Here is a 13,177-nt window from a genome sequence, read left to right on the forward strand (position 1 = left end):
CAAAACGATAACTATAAGGCTGCGTTTCCACAGGCTGCCAAATTCTGATATAAACATGTTCAAATGATTGACAAGATATTTGATCTGATTATGAAAAATATCAGATTTGAGCTATCTGTGTGAACGCTGCCTTACTGGCTACAAGCATCGAACGTCACACTTATTCAAGGATTGTTTGTAAATATAAAATCCAAGTGCTCCATCTTTCGGTGAGAAGGGTCCTTCACTCACGCCGCCAAACATACCCTAGTAAAACTGACTATCCTACCGATCCTCGACTTCGGCGATGTAATTTACAAAATAGCCTCTAACACTCTACTCAGCAAACTGGATGCAGTCTATCACAGTGCCATCCGTTTTGTCACCAAAGCCCCATATACCACCCACCACTGCGACCTAAAAGCTCTAATGCTCTCGCTACATATTCGTCGCCAGACCCACTGGCTCCAGGTCATCTATAAATCTTTACTAGGTAAAGCCCCGCCTTATCTCAGCTCACTGGTCACGATAACAATACCCACCCGTAACACGGGCCCATTCAAGCCACCCGCACCACGCACTCCAGCTACCAATGACTGGAACGAATTGTAAAAATCGCTGAATCTGGAGACTTATATTTCCCTCACTAACTTTAAACATCAGCTATCCGAGCAGCTAACCGATCGCTGCAGCTATACATAGCCCATCTGTAAATAACCCACCCATCCCCATATTGTTTTTATTTACTTTTCTGCTCTTTTGCACACCAGTATTTCTACTTGCACACCATCATCTGCACATCTATCACTCGAGTGTTAATTTGCTAAAATGTAATTACTTGCTACTATGGCCTATTTGTTGTCTTACCTCCTCACGCCATTTGCACACACTGTATATAGACTTGTTTATTCCATGTGTAACTCTGTGTTGTTGTTTGTGTCGCACTACTTTGCTTTATCTTGGCCAGGTCGCAGTTGTAAATGAGAACTTGTTCTCAACTAGCCTACCTCGCTAAATAAAGGTGACATTTAAAAAAAGGATACAGGTTGTTTTTTTAGTGGTACTTCCGCCAGTAGATGGCAGCAAACCGCAAAAACCCTGGCTCTGTTGACGCCGACGTCAGAGAGGAAACTAAATCGGCGAATAAGAAAATCTCGCGCTAATATAAAATAAAATGGTGGACGCGCGGATTTTTTGAAAGGGCTCCAAAGTTTATCAACACATATTACATGTTTTTAAATTTGGGACACCTTTTTCGTTTGTGAATCAACGCCTACAGTGATTGTGAGTCTAATAGCATTTAATGTATGTTTGTTTTAAAACATTTTGGTAGCTGGCTAACGTTACAGTCAGTACTACTAGTAGGTTATTTTTTGTATTTTACTAGGCAAGTCAGTTAAGAATAAATTATTATTTTCAATGACGTTTTAGGCTGTGTTTCTGTATAGCACTTTGTGACATTGGCTGATGTGAAAAGGGCTTTATAAAATAAATTTTTAGATTGAATCAATTTTGAATTCCGGCTGTAGCGCAACACAATGTGGAATAAGTCAAGGGGTATGAATACTTTCGGAAGGCACTGTACCCTGCCTCGCTCCCTGTGAACACACACAGGCCCACTCAAGCCACCAGTCTTCATGCTGCTCTGCTTCTTCACTTCCTTTCCCATTGAGTTAAAGGGATTTGTACCTGTCATTTTCAGGAAAGATAAACGAGCAGTGACATCTGGAGAGGATGGCACGGATGACGTCTCATCCCACAATGCTAATGATGATGACGGCGGGGTAAGAGTGTGGAGCTGGGGGCGGTGACAGTTGGGCGAGGGAACCCTGGCCAAAGAGAGCCATAGGGTGTGTGTAGCAGGCTTTAGTTCTGGCCCAACACTGTTATCACCTGATTTTACTGATGTTTGTTGTTCCCCCAGTTTGACTCCTTAGACCAGGATACAACAGATGTCTCACTGCAGTCAGAGGTGAAGAATGAGGCCAACACAGTGAGTGTCCCCCTCTGGAAACATTTAACCCTTTATAAATGTCCCCCCCCCCCCCCCCAGAATGTACAATATATTGATTGGTGTTTCAATCAGACTAAATTATTTGTGTGTGTGTGTATCCATAATTCTATCTGTGTAAATTATTGCCCTGTGTGTTCCTTAGAATGTGGACGTGGCCCCTCTTCCCCCAGAGTCTCTGATTCCTCCTGAGGCGTTTGAGAAACAGAAGCTGCTTCTCATTAGATGGGTTCCAAGTCCACGGCCTAAACCGCCCTCAACATGATGAACCTTTCTGTAGAATAACTATGAAACATTATAAGCCTTGCCATATGTAGCAGCCTTACTTTTTGATGGAACACATTACTTCAGAGGGCTGTCGTATCAATGTTTGTTTGTGTATTTTCCCTGTTTGTATGTGCTGCAGTCTGAAAGGAGAGGTGCTGGGCAGCTGTAAGGACTTCAGGATGAACACGTTCTCTCCGGACACCCTGGGTATCATCCGCCTCTTCCTGGCCTCCTCTCAGTCCCACTTCCTCAGGGACGCCCTGTCTGACGCACCCCTGGTCCCCGTCACCCTGTTCGGGCACCAAGGTAGAGATGGATACAGTATATCGACAGTTGTACATTACTGTGTCTAGGTCTATATACTGTACACAACTGTAGTCAAGCCAAAACAGCCGACTGATCTGAGCTTGCAGCAGGGGATGCCATGTCGGACGTTGCCAGGGACGATGGTGCTGATGCTGGTGCGGAGAACCTCCTGACCCTGGAGGACAACGGGATGGAGATGGACCAGGGACATGAGGAACATATTGACAGACACCAGGTAGGAACGTAGAAATATCTCTCTCTTACACACACATATATATATATATATATATATAGATATATATATATATATAGATAGATAGATAGATAGATATATATAGAGATAGATATATAGATATATATAGATAGATATATATCTATATAGATAGATATATATCTATATAGATAGATATATAGATATATATAGATAGATATAGATATAGATAGATATATCTTGGACCTAGACTTGGTGCTCCGGTACTGCTTGCCGTGTGGTAGCAGAGAGAACAGTCTATGACTAGGGTGGCTGGAGTTTAGCACCTAACGGATATGGTATAATGTAACGTTAGCTGTTATCTAGCTATTTTTAGGGCCTTCCTCTGACACTGCTTGGTATAGAGGTCCTGGATGGCAGGAAGCTTGGCCCCAGTGATGTACTGGGCCATATGCACTACCCTCTGTAGAGCCTTGTGGTTGGAGGCCGAGCAGTTGCCATACCAGGCAGTGATGCCATACCAGGCAGTGAATCAGTCAGGATGCTCTCGATGGTGCAGCGGTAGAACCTTTTGAGGATCTGAGGAACCATGCAAAATCTTTTCAGTCTTGTGAGGGGGAATGGGTTTTGTCGTGCCCGCTTCACGACTGTCTTAGTGTGTTTGGACCATGACATTGGTGATGTGGACACCAAGGAACTTGAAACTCTCAACTTGCTCCACTACATCCCCGTCCTTGAGAATGCAGGCGTGCTCGGTCCTTCTTTTTCATGTAGTCCACAATCATCTCCTTTGTCTTGATCACGTTGAGGGAGAGGCTCTTGTCCTGGCACCACACGGCCAGGTCTCTGACCTCCTCCCTATAGGCTGTCTCGTTGTTGTCGGTGATCAGGCCTACCACTGTCGGCAAAACCTAATGATGGGGGGGACTGAGCACGGACCCCTGAGGGCCCCCTGTGTTGAGGATTAGCGTGGCGGATGTGTTGTTACCTACCCTTATCACCTGGGGGTGGTAAGGCCCATCAGGAAGTCCATGATCCAGTTGCAGAGGGAGGTGTTTAGTCCCAGGGTCCTTCGTTTAGTGATGAGCTTTGAGGGCACTATGGTGTTGAACGCTGAGCTGTAGTCAATGAATAGTATTCTCACATAGGTGTTCCTTTTGTCCAGGTGGGAAAGGGCAGTGTGGAGTGCAATACCAATTGCATCATCTGTGGATCTGATAGGGCTGTACGCAAATTGGAGTGAGTCTAGTCACTTAAGTGGCATGGACTCACTCTGTGTGTTACAATAGTGTTTAACATGATTTTTGAATGACGACCTCATCTCTATACCTCACACATACAATTACCTGTAAGGTCCCTCAGTCGAGCAGTGAATTTCAAACACAGATTCAACCACAAAGACCAGGGAGGTTTCCAATGCCTCGCAAAGGTCACCTATTGGTAGATGGATAGAAAATAAATAAAAAGCAGACATTGAATATCCCTTTGGACATGGTGAAGTTATTAATTATACTTGAATGGTGTATCAATACATCCAGTCACTACAAAGATACAGGCGTCCTTCCTATCTCAGTTTCCGGACAGGAAGGAAACTGCTCAGGGATTTCATCATGAGGCCAGTGGGGGCTTTAAAACAGCTACATAGTTTAGTGGCTGTGATAGGAGAAAACTGAGCATGGATCAACAACATTGTAGTTACTCTACAATACTAACCTAATTGACAGAGCGAAACGAAGGAAATCTATAGAGGATAGAAATATTCCAAATCATGCATCCTGTTTGCAATAAGGCACTAAAGTAATACTGCAAAAAGTGTGGCAAAGCAATTCACCTTTTGTCTGGAATACATGTCATGTTTGGGGCAAATCTAATACAACACATTACTTAGTACTGCTCTCCATATTTTGAACCATATTGGTGGCTGCATCATGTTATGGGTATGCTTGTAATCGTTAAGGACTAAGGGGTTTTTTAGGATAAAAAATCAATGGAATGGAGCTAAGCACAGGCAAAATCCTAGAGGAAAACTTGGTTCAGTCTGCTTTCCACCAGACACTGGGAGAACAATTCACCTTTCAGTAGGACAAAAACCTAATAAACAAGGCCAAATCTATACTGGAGTTGCTTACCAAGAAGACACTGAATCTTCCTGAGTGGCTGAATTACATTTTTGACTTAAATCTGCTTGTAGAGCTAAGGCAAGACATGAAAATGGTTGTCTAGCAATGGTCAACAACCAATCTGACAGAGCTTGAAGAATGTAGAAAATAATTATTGGCCAATATTGTACAATCCAGGTGTGCAAAGCGCTTAGATACTTACCCAAAAATACTTACATCTATAATCCCTGCCAAAGGTGATTCTAACATGTTAACTCGGGAGTGTGGATACTTATATAAATGAGATTTCTGTATTTCATTTTCAATAAATTTGAAAAAAGACATCATTTTTTTCACTTAGTCATTATGGGGTATTTAATAGATTTTGAATTCAGGCTGAAATACAACAAAATGTGGAATAAGACCATGGTTTTGAATACTTTCCAAATGCACTGTATATACATGCATACCTGCATAGGAACCGTAGGTTTCACACATGCCTAGTTCCATTGCAGCTAGTAACCCCTTTATTGTAGCCCTTTTATGGGAACTTGTGTTGAATTGTGTACGATTTTGTATTATCATGTGTTCTGTTTATTGATGTCTTGTTCTAACTTGTTCTCTCCCAGGCCCCCAGTGAAGGGAGGCTGTTGAGGGAGAGGGGAGCAGTCCAGCAGCTCTCTGAGGGGCAGAAGAAACAGAGGAAGGAGGAGAGGGCCCAGACGGTACGGTTACCCGTCACAACCACAGACACGGGGGATAAACCCCCATACATTTCGAGATAAAAAATAACCATTCTAGTGCACACGTAGTTTTTTGTTGTTGTCTTTGTGATGCGAGGATTGTTGTGATGCAGGCAAACATGTGAAGGTTACATGACCTTTATGATAGTCGGCGAGGACAAGCCTCTGAAAACAGGTGAGGAAACATTTTCCTATCGATGAGATGCTGTCCAACTGACTCTTACTCACTGAGAGGATGTCAGTGTATTTTCTATGAGGGGTCCTGTCTATGTTAAATGTGTGTTCTTTCACCATAGGAAGATGTTATAAGGTTCCTCCGGGTTTGGATGATTCTGGGAAGCGGAAAAGGAAAGGCCTCTCTGCTCTGCAAGACTTCTGGACCTGGTACACTGGCACCTGTAAGTAGTGTGTGTTGGTGTTTTTATGAAGACTGTGACTCTGATGGAATATGCCTGACAAATGCCTCCTCTTGTTGCAGATGACCCCCGTGAACCCAGGCTAAAGAATGGACCCACGTATACAGGTAAGGGTGGATCTCATAACTAAATGACAGGAGATAGAGGCGTTATCTTTTGAACCCTCTATTATTTGGCACTTACAGCAAGTGGTATTTCTGTTACAGACTTGAACTACATATGAGTCAAATGAAAGACAAGCTGAAGACCCGGAAGAGGATTCTTGGAAAAACAGTATGTGTTTGTACTGCTATGGGTCCTGATGCACGAAGCATTTGTTTGTTTTTATGTACTGAACATACAACCTTTTGCCCTTACAGGGTGTGTTTGTGTCTGACGAGGAGCTGAGAAGGACGTACCTGCAGCTGGAAGAGAGGGAGGAGGAGTTAGAGGGCCTCAGACACCACGACCTGCTAGGCCTGCTCGATGACCTCTCTGACAACGACGGCGCTGTCGAAAAGAGTGAAGGAATGGGAGGATAAAATACGACCGGAACTCGCCTATCAGGTAAGATTCAATGGCTTACTTTCCAGACATTTTGCTCTAGATCAAGTATCTATTCTATTCTAATGGAAAATGATATCATTGTTCACCCCGTTGGTGATTTCTAGTGTTGGCTAAACCTCCTGACCCCATGTCTCTGTAGGAGGTGCGTGCTACCTTTGACATCCATGACTATGGGGACAGGATCGTAGCAGCTTTGAGCAGTGTGGGCCAGAGGAGGACCTTCTCCTCTATAGTCCACGGCATGGACAACTTCGAGGCCTGCAAGTACATGCTGGCTTCCCTTCAACTGGTGAGTATGTGTGTGTGATTGTGCTGTATTCAATTCATTCAATCTAATCAAGCGTAATCAGCCACTGTCTGGAGTTTAGTCTTGACACTGAACACTTGATATTTCAAGATACTTGATTTTATTGTATGACAAATGAGTTTGATAGCTTCTAGTTCAAGGTGTATTTGTCTACAGTAACTCCCATTACTCTACCATCAGGTTATTATCATGCTCTCTCCTCTTCAGGCCAACGACTACACAGTGGAGATTGACAGGAGTGAGGGTCTCGAGGAAAGCATCGACACAATGGGACTCACTCTGCTCAGCAAACACCGGGCCAACCAACGATTCAAGAAAGCCCCTGCAGCAACCTCCGACCCTATATGACCCAGACATCTCCTGATCCTGTGTGTGTGTGTGGTTTCTTGCCTCCTACTGACTCCGTGGGGGACTAGAGACCCATTACTCTGAAACGTGGTACGCACTCCTGTGTGTGACGCCACTTGTGCCTACCGGACCACTGGTACTGACCTGCTCTATCAACATGGCTGCACCTATTCTCTCCTCACATACTTGCTCTTTAATTTCAACCCCCTGTCTATTGTTTGATCTTTGGTGTCTCTGTCCTATGTCTTGTCTGTGTGTATCATGTCTGTGTATTCCTCTGGTTCTGTCATACACAATATATTTACCAGATGTGGCACTCAGGGTATGTTGGTAGTGTTGACTGACCCTAAGAATTATCACCCTGTTCAATGTTTGCCCCTGTATCCATGACAATTCTATACGTTGGTTTTTATTAGCATATTTGTCCAAGTGGTGTAGAACTCATACATTTTCTATATCAGATGAGGACTTAAGAAAATGTGATTATTTCTTTCATTCAAGAGAACAACCTAAATTGGGAAATTATGTTTCACTGGTTTGTAAGGAAATTATATAGATTTTTTTACAATGGCCAAAAACGTGTATAAAATAAAACGAGCATGTAGATTTTACAAAGATTATATGAAGACACTTGCAATATTGCAACACCTACTAGTGTCTGTATACTAGTGATTGTAGTGCCCTTGACAAAAGACTAGTATGAAAACAATTTCATATCCTAACCATTATTGGTGTCAGACAAAAACAATTTATTGCACACACAGAATCACCATAGCTTCGATGAAGCGTCCATATTGTTGTGGTTCAGTCTGGTCTGAGAACAATTCACAGGGCCTCATTTCTGATGGAGGATTATTGTTATCTGGACATTGGGATCAGCTTAACTGTAACATACTAAAGGCCTTTGATACAGTCTTGTTGGTGTGGTTACCGTCATTCATTCAGAGAGTTTGACGTAGCTCTTCATATGGTTCCTGACGCTCTCAGCGATCTGCACGTCGTCCTTCATCCTGTTGTAATAGTCCAGGAACAGCCCATCTGGGTTGACCAGGTAGATGAGGATGGTGTGGTCCACTATATAGTCCCCGTCCTCATCCTTAGGTCCAGGGCTGGCGTACACCCTGTAGTCTTTCCCCGCCACCTTCACCTCCTCTGGGGTACCCGTCAGGCCGATCAGCCGGGGGTGGAATTCCTTCACGTATCTCTCCAGGGCTGCCACGTCGTCTCGTTCCGGGTCGACCGTCACAAATAGCGGTTGGACCGCGGGGAGAGACCGGTCCTTGTCCAGAGCGCTGACCACAGCAGATATCTTATCCAGCTCATCGGGGCAGATGTCAGGGCAGTGGGTGAAGCCAAAGTAGAGGAGCACCCAGCTACCCAGGAAGTCTCTCTTGGTCCTGCGGTGCCCCCTGTGGTCGAGGAGGCTGAAGTCTCCCTGGCCCAGGGCCACCTTTTTCAACTGCTCTATACGCTGCATTCGGTGATTTTGCTGCTTCTCGTTACGCACGTACCACCAGGTGCCAAGCAGTCCCCCGCCGAAAAGCAGGGTGACCACCAGCCGAGTTCGCAGCCTGATCTTGGCTGTGGAGGTGTTGGGTCCCTGGTAGAGGGCGACCCTCTGGGTGAAAAGGGGTAGGGAGAAGGGGCCACGGGAACTCCCCAGTGTCTGTTGCGGCTGTGTAAAAGGGCCATATAGCCCTGTCCTATGTTTAGGGGTATGGTGTACACAGAGGGGTGCCTGTGAGGCGAGCCATGCCCTCTGGGGGTGGTGTGTGGAGCCAGAAGTCTGTTGGACTGTTGAAGACCTCAAGGTGCATCTCAGGAGTCTCCCAGACGTAGCATGGAGGTCACCCCCTATGAAGCCTACAAGTCCCAGCATATTTCCCCCAGCAAACCTAGAGGGGGGGGTTGAGAATAAAGGGTCATCACTAGTCACCACAGCCACAAACCCTGTCTAGTTCTACAATTTATCTTCTTAAAATGTGAGTGTTAAACCAAACCTAATTATTTTAATGCGTTTTTAAGATATAGCCAATTCTGACTTAGCGGCTTTGTTAACTAGGGGAAAACAGAAAAGTGAGAATGTAAGCAAGCTGTGTTCCCAAGGCATACCAGCCCATTCAAATAATATTTTATTGGTCACATACACAGATGGTAATGCGAGTGTAGTGAAATGCTTGTGCTTCTAGTTCCGACAGTGCAGTAATATATAACAAGTAATCTAACAATACCCCAACAACTACCTAATACAGACAAATCTAATTGGGTTAATGAGAATATGTACTTATTTTTATTAAACCTTTATTTAACCAGGTAGGCTAGTTGAGAACAAGTTCTCATTTGCAACTGCGACCTGGTCAAGATAAAGCGTAGCAATTCGACACATACAACAAACAACACAGAGTTACACATGGAATAAACAAAACATACAGTCAATAATACAGTAGAACAAAAGAAAACAAAAAGTCTATATACAGTGAGTGCAAATAAGGTAAGATAAGGAAATAAATAGGCCATGGTGGCGAAGTAATTACAATATAGCAATTAAACAATGGTAGATCGGCAGAAGATTAATGTGCAAGTAGAGATACTGGGGTGCAAAGGAGCAAGATAAATAAATACCAGTATGGGGATGAGGTAGGTAGATAGATGGGCTGTTTACAGATAGGCTAAGTACAGGTGCAGTGATCTGTAAAATGCTCTGACAGCTGGTGCTTAAAGCTAGTGAGGGAGATGGGAGTCTCCAGCTTCAGAGATTTTTGCAATTCGTTCCAGTCATGGGCAGCAGAGAACTGGAAGGAAAGACGCCCAAAGGAGGAATTGGCTTTGGGGGTGACCAGTGAGATATACCTGCTGGAGCGGGTGCTACGAGTGGGTGATGCTATGGTGACCAGTGAGCTGAGATAAGGCGGGGCTTTATCTAGCAGAGACTTGTAGATAACCTGTAGCCAGTGGGTTTGGCGACGAGTATGAAGCGAGGGCCAACCAACAAGAGCGTACAGGTCGCAATGGTGGGTAGTGTATGGGGTTTTGGTGACAAAACGGATGGCACTGTGATAGACTGCATCCAGATTGTTGAGTAGAGTTGGAGGCTATTTTATAGATGACATCACCGAAGTCGAGGATCGGTAGGATGGTCAGTTTTACGAGGGTATGTTTGGCAGCATGAGTGAAGGATGCTTTGTTGCGATATAGGAAGCCGATTCTAGATTTAATTTTGGATTGGAGATGCTTAATGTGAGTCTGGAAGGAGAGTTTACAGTCTAACCAGACACCCAGGTATTTGTAGTTGTCCACGTATTCTAAGTCAGAGCCGTCCAGAGTAGTGATGCTGGACGGGCGAGCAGGTGTGGGCAGCGATCGATTGAAAAGCATGCATTTAGTTTTACTTGCGTTTAAGAGCAGTTGGAGGCCACAGAAGGAGAGTTGTATGGCATTGAAGCTCGTCTGGAGGTTAGTTAACACAGTGTCCAAGGATGGGCCAGAAGTATACAGAATGGTGTCGTCTACGTAGAGGTGGATCAGAGAATCACCAGCAGCAAGAGCAACATCATTGATGTATACAGAAAAGAGAGTCGGCCCGAGAAATGAACCCTGTGGCACCCTCATAGAGACTGTCAGAGGTCCAGACAACAGGCCCTCCGATTTGACACACTGAACTCTATCAGAGAAGTAGTTGGTAAACCAGGCGAGGCAATCATTTGAGAAACCAAGGCTGTCGAGTGTGCCAATAAGAATGTTGTGATTGACAGAGTCAAAAGCCTTGGCCAGGTTGATGAATACGGCTGCACAGTAATGTCTCTTATCGATGGCGGTTATGATGTCGTTTAGAACCTTGAACGTGGCTGAGGTGCACCCATGACCAGCTCTGAAACCAGATTGCATAGCGGAGAAGGTATGGTGGGATTCGAGATGGTCAGTAATCTGTTTGTTAACTAGGCTTTTGAAGACCTTAGAAAGACAGGGTAGGATAGATATAGGTCTGTAGCAGTTTGGGTCTAGTGTCACCCCCTTTGAAGAGGGGGATGACCGCAGCAGCTTTCCAATCCATGGGAATCTCAGACGACACGAAAGAGAGGTTGAACAGGCTAGTAATAGGGGTTGCAACAATTTCGGCAGATAATTTTAGAAAGAGAGGGTCCAGATTGTCTAGCCCAGCTGATTTGTAGGGGTCCAGATTTTGCAGCTCTTTCAGAACATCGGCTATCTGGATTTGGGTAAAGGAGAAATGGTAGGGGCTTTGGCGGGTTGCTGTGGAGGGTGCTGGGCAGTTGACCAGGGTAGGGGTAGCCATGTGGAAAGCATGGACAGCCATAGAGAAATGCTTATTGAAATTCTCAATTATAGCGGATTTATCGGTGGTGACAATGTTTCCTAGCCTCAGAGCAGTGGGCAGCTGGGAGGAGGTGCTCTTATTCTCCATGGACTTTACAGTGTCCCAGAACTTTTTTGAGTTAGTACTACAGGATGCAGATTTCTGTTTGAAAAAGCTTGCCTTAGCAGAACGCCACAGGATGTTTTTGTGCTGGTCAAGGGCAGACAGGTCTGGCGTGAACCAAGGACTATATCTATTCCTAGTTCTACATTTTTTGAGAGGGGCATGCTTATTTAAGATGGTGAGGAAGGCATTTTTAAAGAATAGCCAGGTAGAAGTATAAGGATGAGCGATGGCCGAGCAGCATAGTAGATGGTATAAAATACAGTATATACATGTGATATGAGTAATGTAAGATATGTAAACATTTTATGTGGCATTGTTTAAAGTGACTAGTGATCCATTTATTGAAGTGTCCAGTGATTGGGTCTCAATGTAGGCAACAGCCTCTCTGAGTTAGCAATTGCTGTTTATCAGTTTGATGGCCTTGCAATAGAAGCTGTTTCTCAATCTTTCAGTCCCAGCTTTGATGCACCTGTACTGACCTCGCCTTCTGGATGATAGCAGTGTGAACAGGCAGTGGCTCCGGTGGTTGTTGTCCTTGATGATCATTCAATCTAATAACACCACAGGATTGAGCTCTGTAATTGTCCTGGCCCTGTCAAACCATACCACAATCATACTTGTCAAACCATACCACACAGCACTACTACCAAGACAGTATAGGTTTAGAAACTGACTAGTAGGCGACTCAAGCTAAACTGCATCAGTCCAGCTCGAATGGCTGGCTATCTGGCTAAGCCTAAAACCTACCTGCTTTAGATGCAGACGTTTTTATGAGTAATGACAGAACTCTTTAAAAGTAGTCATGCTCTCATTCAACATGCAGGTTATCTTATACTATCCCATTATGATGGCAAAATGGATAACATAGCTAGGCTAGCTACCTCAACTTCCTGGCTGGTCGACCTTTAAATGCACACACTGCTCATGTGATACTGATGTTACATGTCCTGGTCTTTTCAGATATGTTTATTCGACAATACCGATATGTAACAAATAAACAAAACAAAAACGACTATTGTGAAAAATACAACAATTGGTAAATGTGTTTGACAATTGTGTTGTTACAAAAGAGTTAGATTTTTTTTTTACATGTTGAAGTCACATCGGCAGATTCGTGTATATCTCTGTTTCTGTCCTAGACGTTCCACTAGGTGGTGCTGTTGTCTCTCCTACATGCTGCAGAGTTCACCATAGTTCAAATGTACATGAATTCTTTCAGTTTATCTTCTTTCTTTCACGTGTAGGTAATTTGTTGGTGCTGGATATCCAATGATTTCATCGGACATGTCCGCATGGTTAGATACTTCCATAGTTAAAGAGATTATCGGAATAGGGCAACAGATAAACAAATACAAAAATAGAGATAAAAAAAATGAACATAGGCTCTGAAAAGGTAGGCTCCATTCTATTTATCTTGCAACCTGCTCCCTCTCACCAATCCTGCTCCATTATTCGTCTGAGAATGAAGGCCGACACAGCAATTTATGTTTAGGGTAAATACAT

General features: G+C 44.1%; 3 protein-coding genes across 7 annotated transcripts; 2 read left to right on the plus strand and 1 right to left on the minus strand.

Moving 5' to 3' along the window:
* The first annotated feature begins 1,157 nt into the window (after positions 1-1,157).
* Positions 1,158-6,116, plus strand: LOC109887223 (condensin-2 complex subunit H2-like). 2 transcript variants are annotated; one of them, XM_031797492.1, is made up of 8 exons: positions 1,158-1,263; positions 1,682-1,763; positions 1,904-1,972; positions 2,136-2,563; positions 2,671-2,798; positions 5,503-5,598; positions 5,730-6,014; positions 6,095-6,116. In XM_031797492.1, exons 4-7 carry the CDS (start codon positions 2,323-2,325, stop codon positions 5,739-5,741), a joined length of 477 nt encoding a protein of 158 aa, XP_031653352.1. In that variant the 5' UTR covers positions 1,158-1,263; positions 1,682-1,763; positions 1,904-1,972; positions 2,136-2,322; the 3' UTR covers positions 5,742-6,014; positions 6,095-6,116. The 2 variants fall into 2 exon arrangements, with proteins under 2 accessions (XP_031653352.1, XP_031653351.1); XM_031797491.1 differs by having other exon boundaries at positions 5,503-6,014.
* A 117-nt stretch (positions 6,117-6,233) lies between these two features.
* On the plus strand, positions 6,234-7,850 carry LOC109910365 (condensin-2 complex subunit H2-like). 2 transcript variants are annotated; one of them, XM_031797493.1, is made up of 4 exons: positions 6,234-6,305; positions 6,392-6,578; positions 6,718-6,867; positions 7,066-7,850. In XM_031797493.1, exons 2-4 carry the CDS (start codon positions 6,498-6,500, stop codon positions 7,231-7,233), a joined length of 399 nt encoding a protein of 132 aa, XP_031653353.1. In that variant the 5' UTR covers positions 6,234-6,305; positions 6,392-6,497; the 3' UTR covers positions 7,234-7,850. The 2 variants fall into 2 exon arrangements, with proteins under 2 accessions (XP_031653353.1, XP_031653354.1); XM_031797494.1 differs by having other exon boundaries at positions 7,093-7,850.
* LOC109910364 (protein SCO2 homolog, mitochondrial-like) lies at positions 7,625-12,609 on the minus strand. 3 transcript variants are annotated; one of them, XM_020509551.1, is made up of 3 exons: positions 12,556-12,609; positions 12,154-12,266; positions 7,625-9,128 (listed from the first exon to the last, which is right to left on the minus strand). In XM_020509551.1, the coding sequence occupies exon 3, from the start codon at positions 9,110-9,112 to the stop codon at positions 8,171-8,173; it is 942 nt and encodes a 313-aa protein (XP_020365140.1). In that variant the 5' UTR covers positions 9,113-9,128; positions 12,154-12,266; positions 12,556-12,609; the 3' UTR covers positions 7,625-8,170. The 3 variants fall into 3 exon arrangements, with proteins under 3 accessions (XP_020365140.1, XP_020365139.1, XP_020365138.1); XM_020509550.2 differs by having other exon boundaries at positions 12,422-12,599; XM_020509549.1 differs by having other exon boundaries at positions 12,154-12,600.
* Positions 12,610-13,177: the final 568 nt, after the last annotated feature.

The sequence above is a fragment of the Oncorhynchus kisutch genome, linkage group LG19, assembly GCF_002021735.2.
Source record: "Oncorhynchus kisutch isolate 150728-3 linkage group LG19, Okis_V2, whole genome shotgun sequence".
Lineage (NCBI taxonomy): Eukaryota > Metazoa > Chordata > Actinopteri > Salmoniformes > Salmonidae > Oncorhynchus > Oncorhynchus kisutch.

Bases quoted from the DNA above. Each gene is read 5' to 3' on its own strand.
- LOC109910364 (XM_020509551.1), bottom strand. From the start codon at position 9,112: ATGCTGGGACTTGTAGGCTTCATAGGGGGTGACCTCCATGCTACGTCT.
- LOC109887223 (XM_031797491.1), top strand. From the start codon at position 2,323: ATGGAACACATTACTTCAGAGGGCTGTCGTATCAATGTTTGTTTGTGT. The intron at 2,564-2,670 runs GTAGAGATGGAT...CTGAGCTTGCAG, and splicing joins CACCCTGTTCGGGCACCAAG to CAGGGGATGCCATGTCGGAC. The intron at 2,799-5,502 runs GTAGGAACGTAG...GTTCTCTCCCAG, and splicing joins AACATATTGACAGACACCAG to GCCCCCAGTGAAGGGAGGCT.
- LOC109910365 (XM_031797493.1), top strand. From the start codon at position 6,498: ATGACCTCTCTGACAACGACGGCGCTGTCGAAAAGAGTGAAGGAATGG. The intron at 6,579-6,717 runs GTAAGATTCAAT...ATGTCTCTGTAG, and splicing joins GACCGGAACTCGCCTATCAG to GAGGTGCGTGCTACCTTTGA. The intron at 6,868-7,065 runs GTGAGTATGTGT...CTCTACCATCAG, and splicing joins TGCTGGCTTCCCTTCAACTG to GTTATTATCATGCTCTCTCC.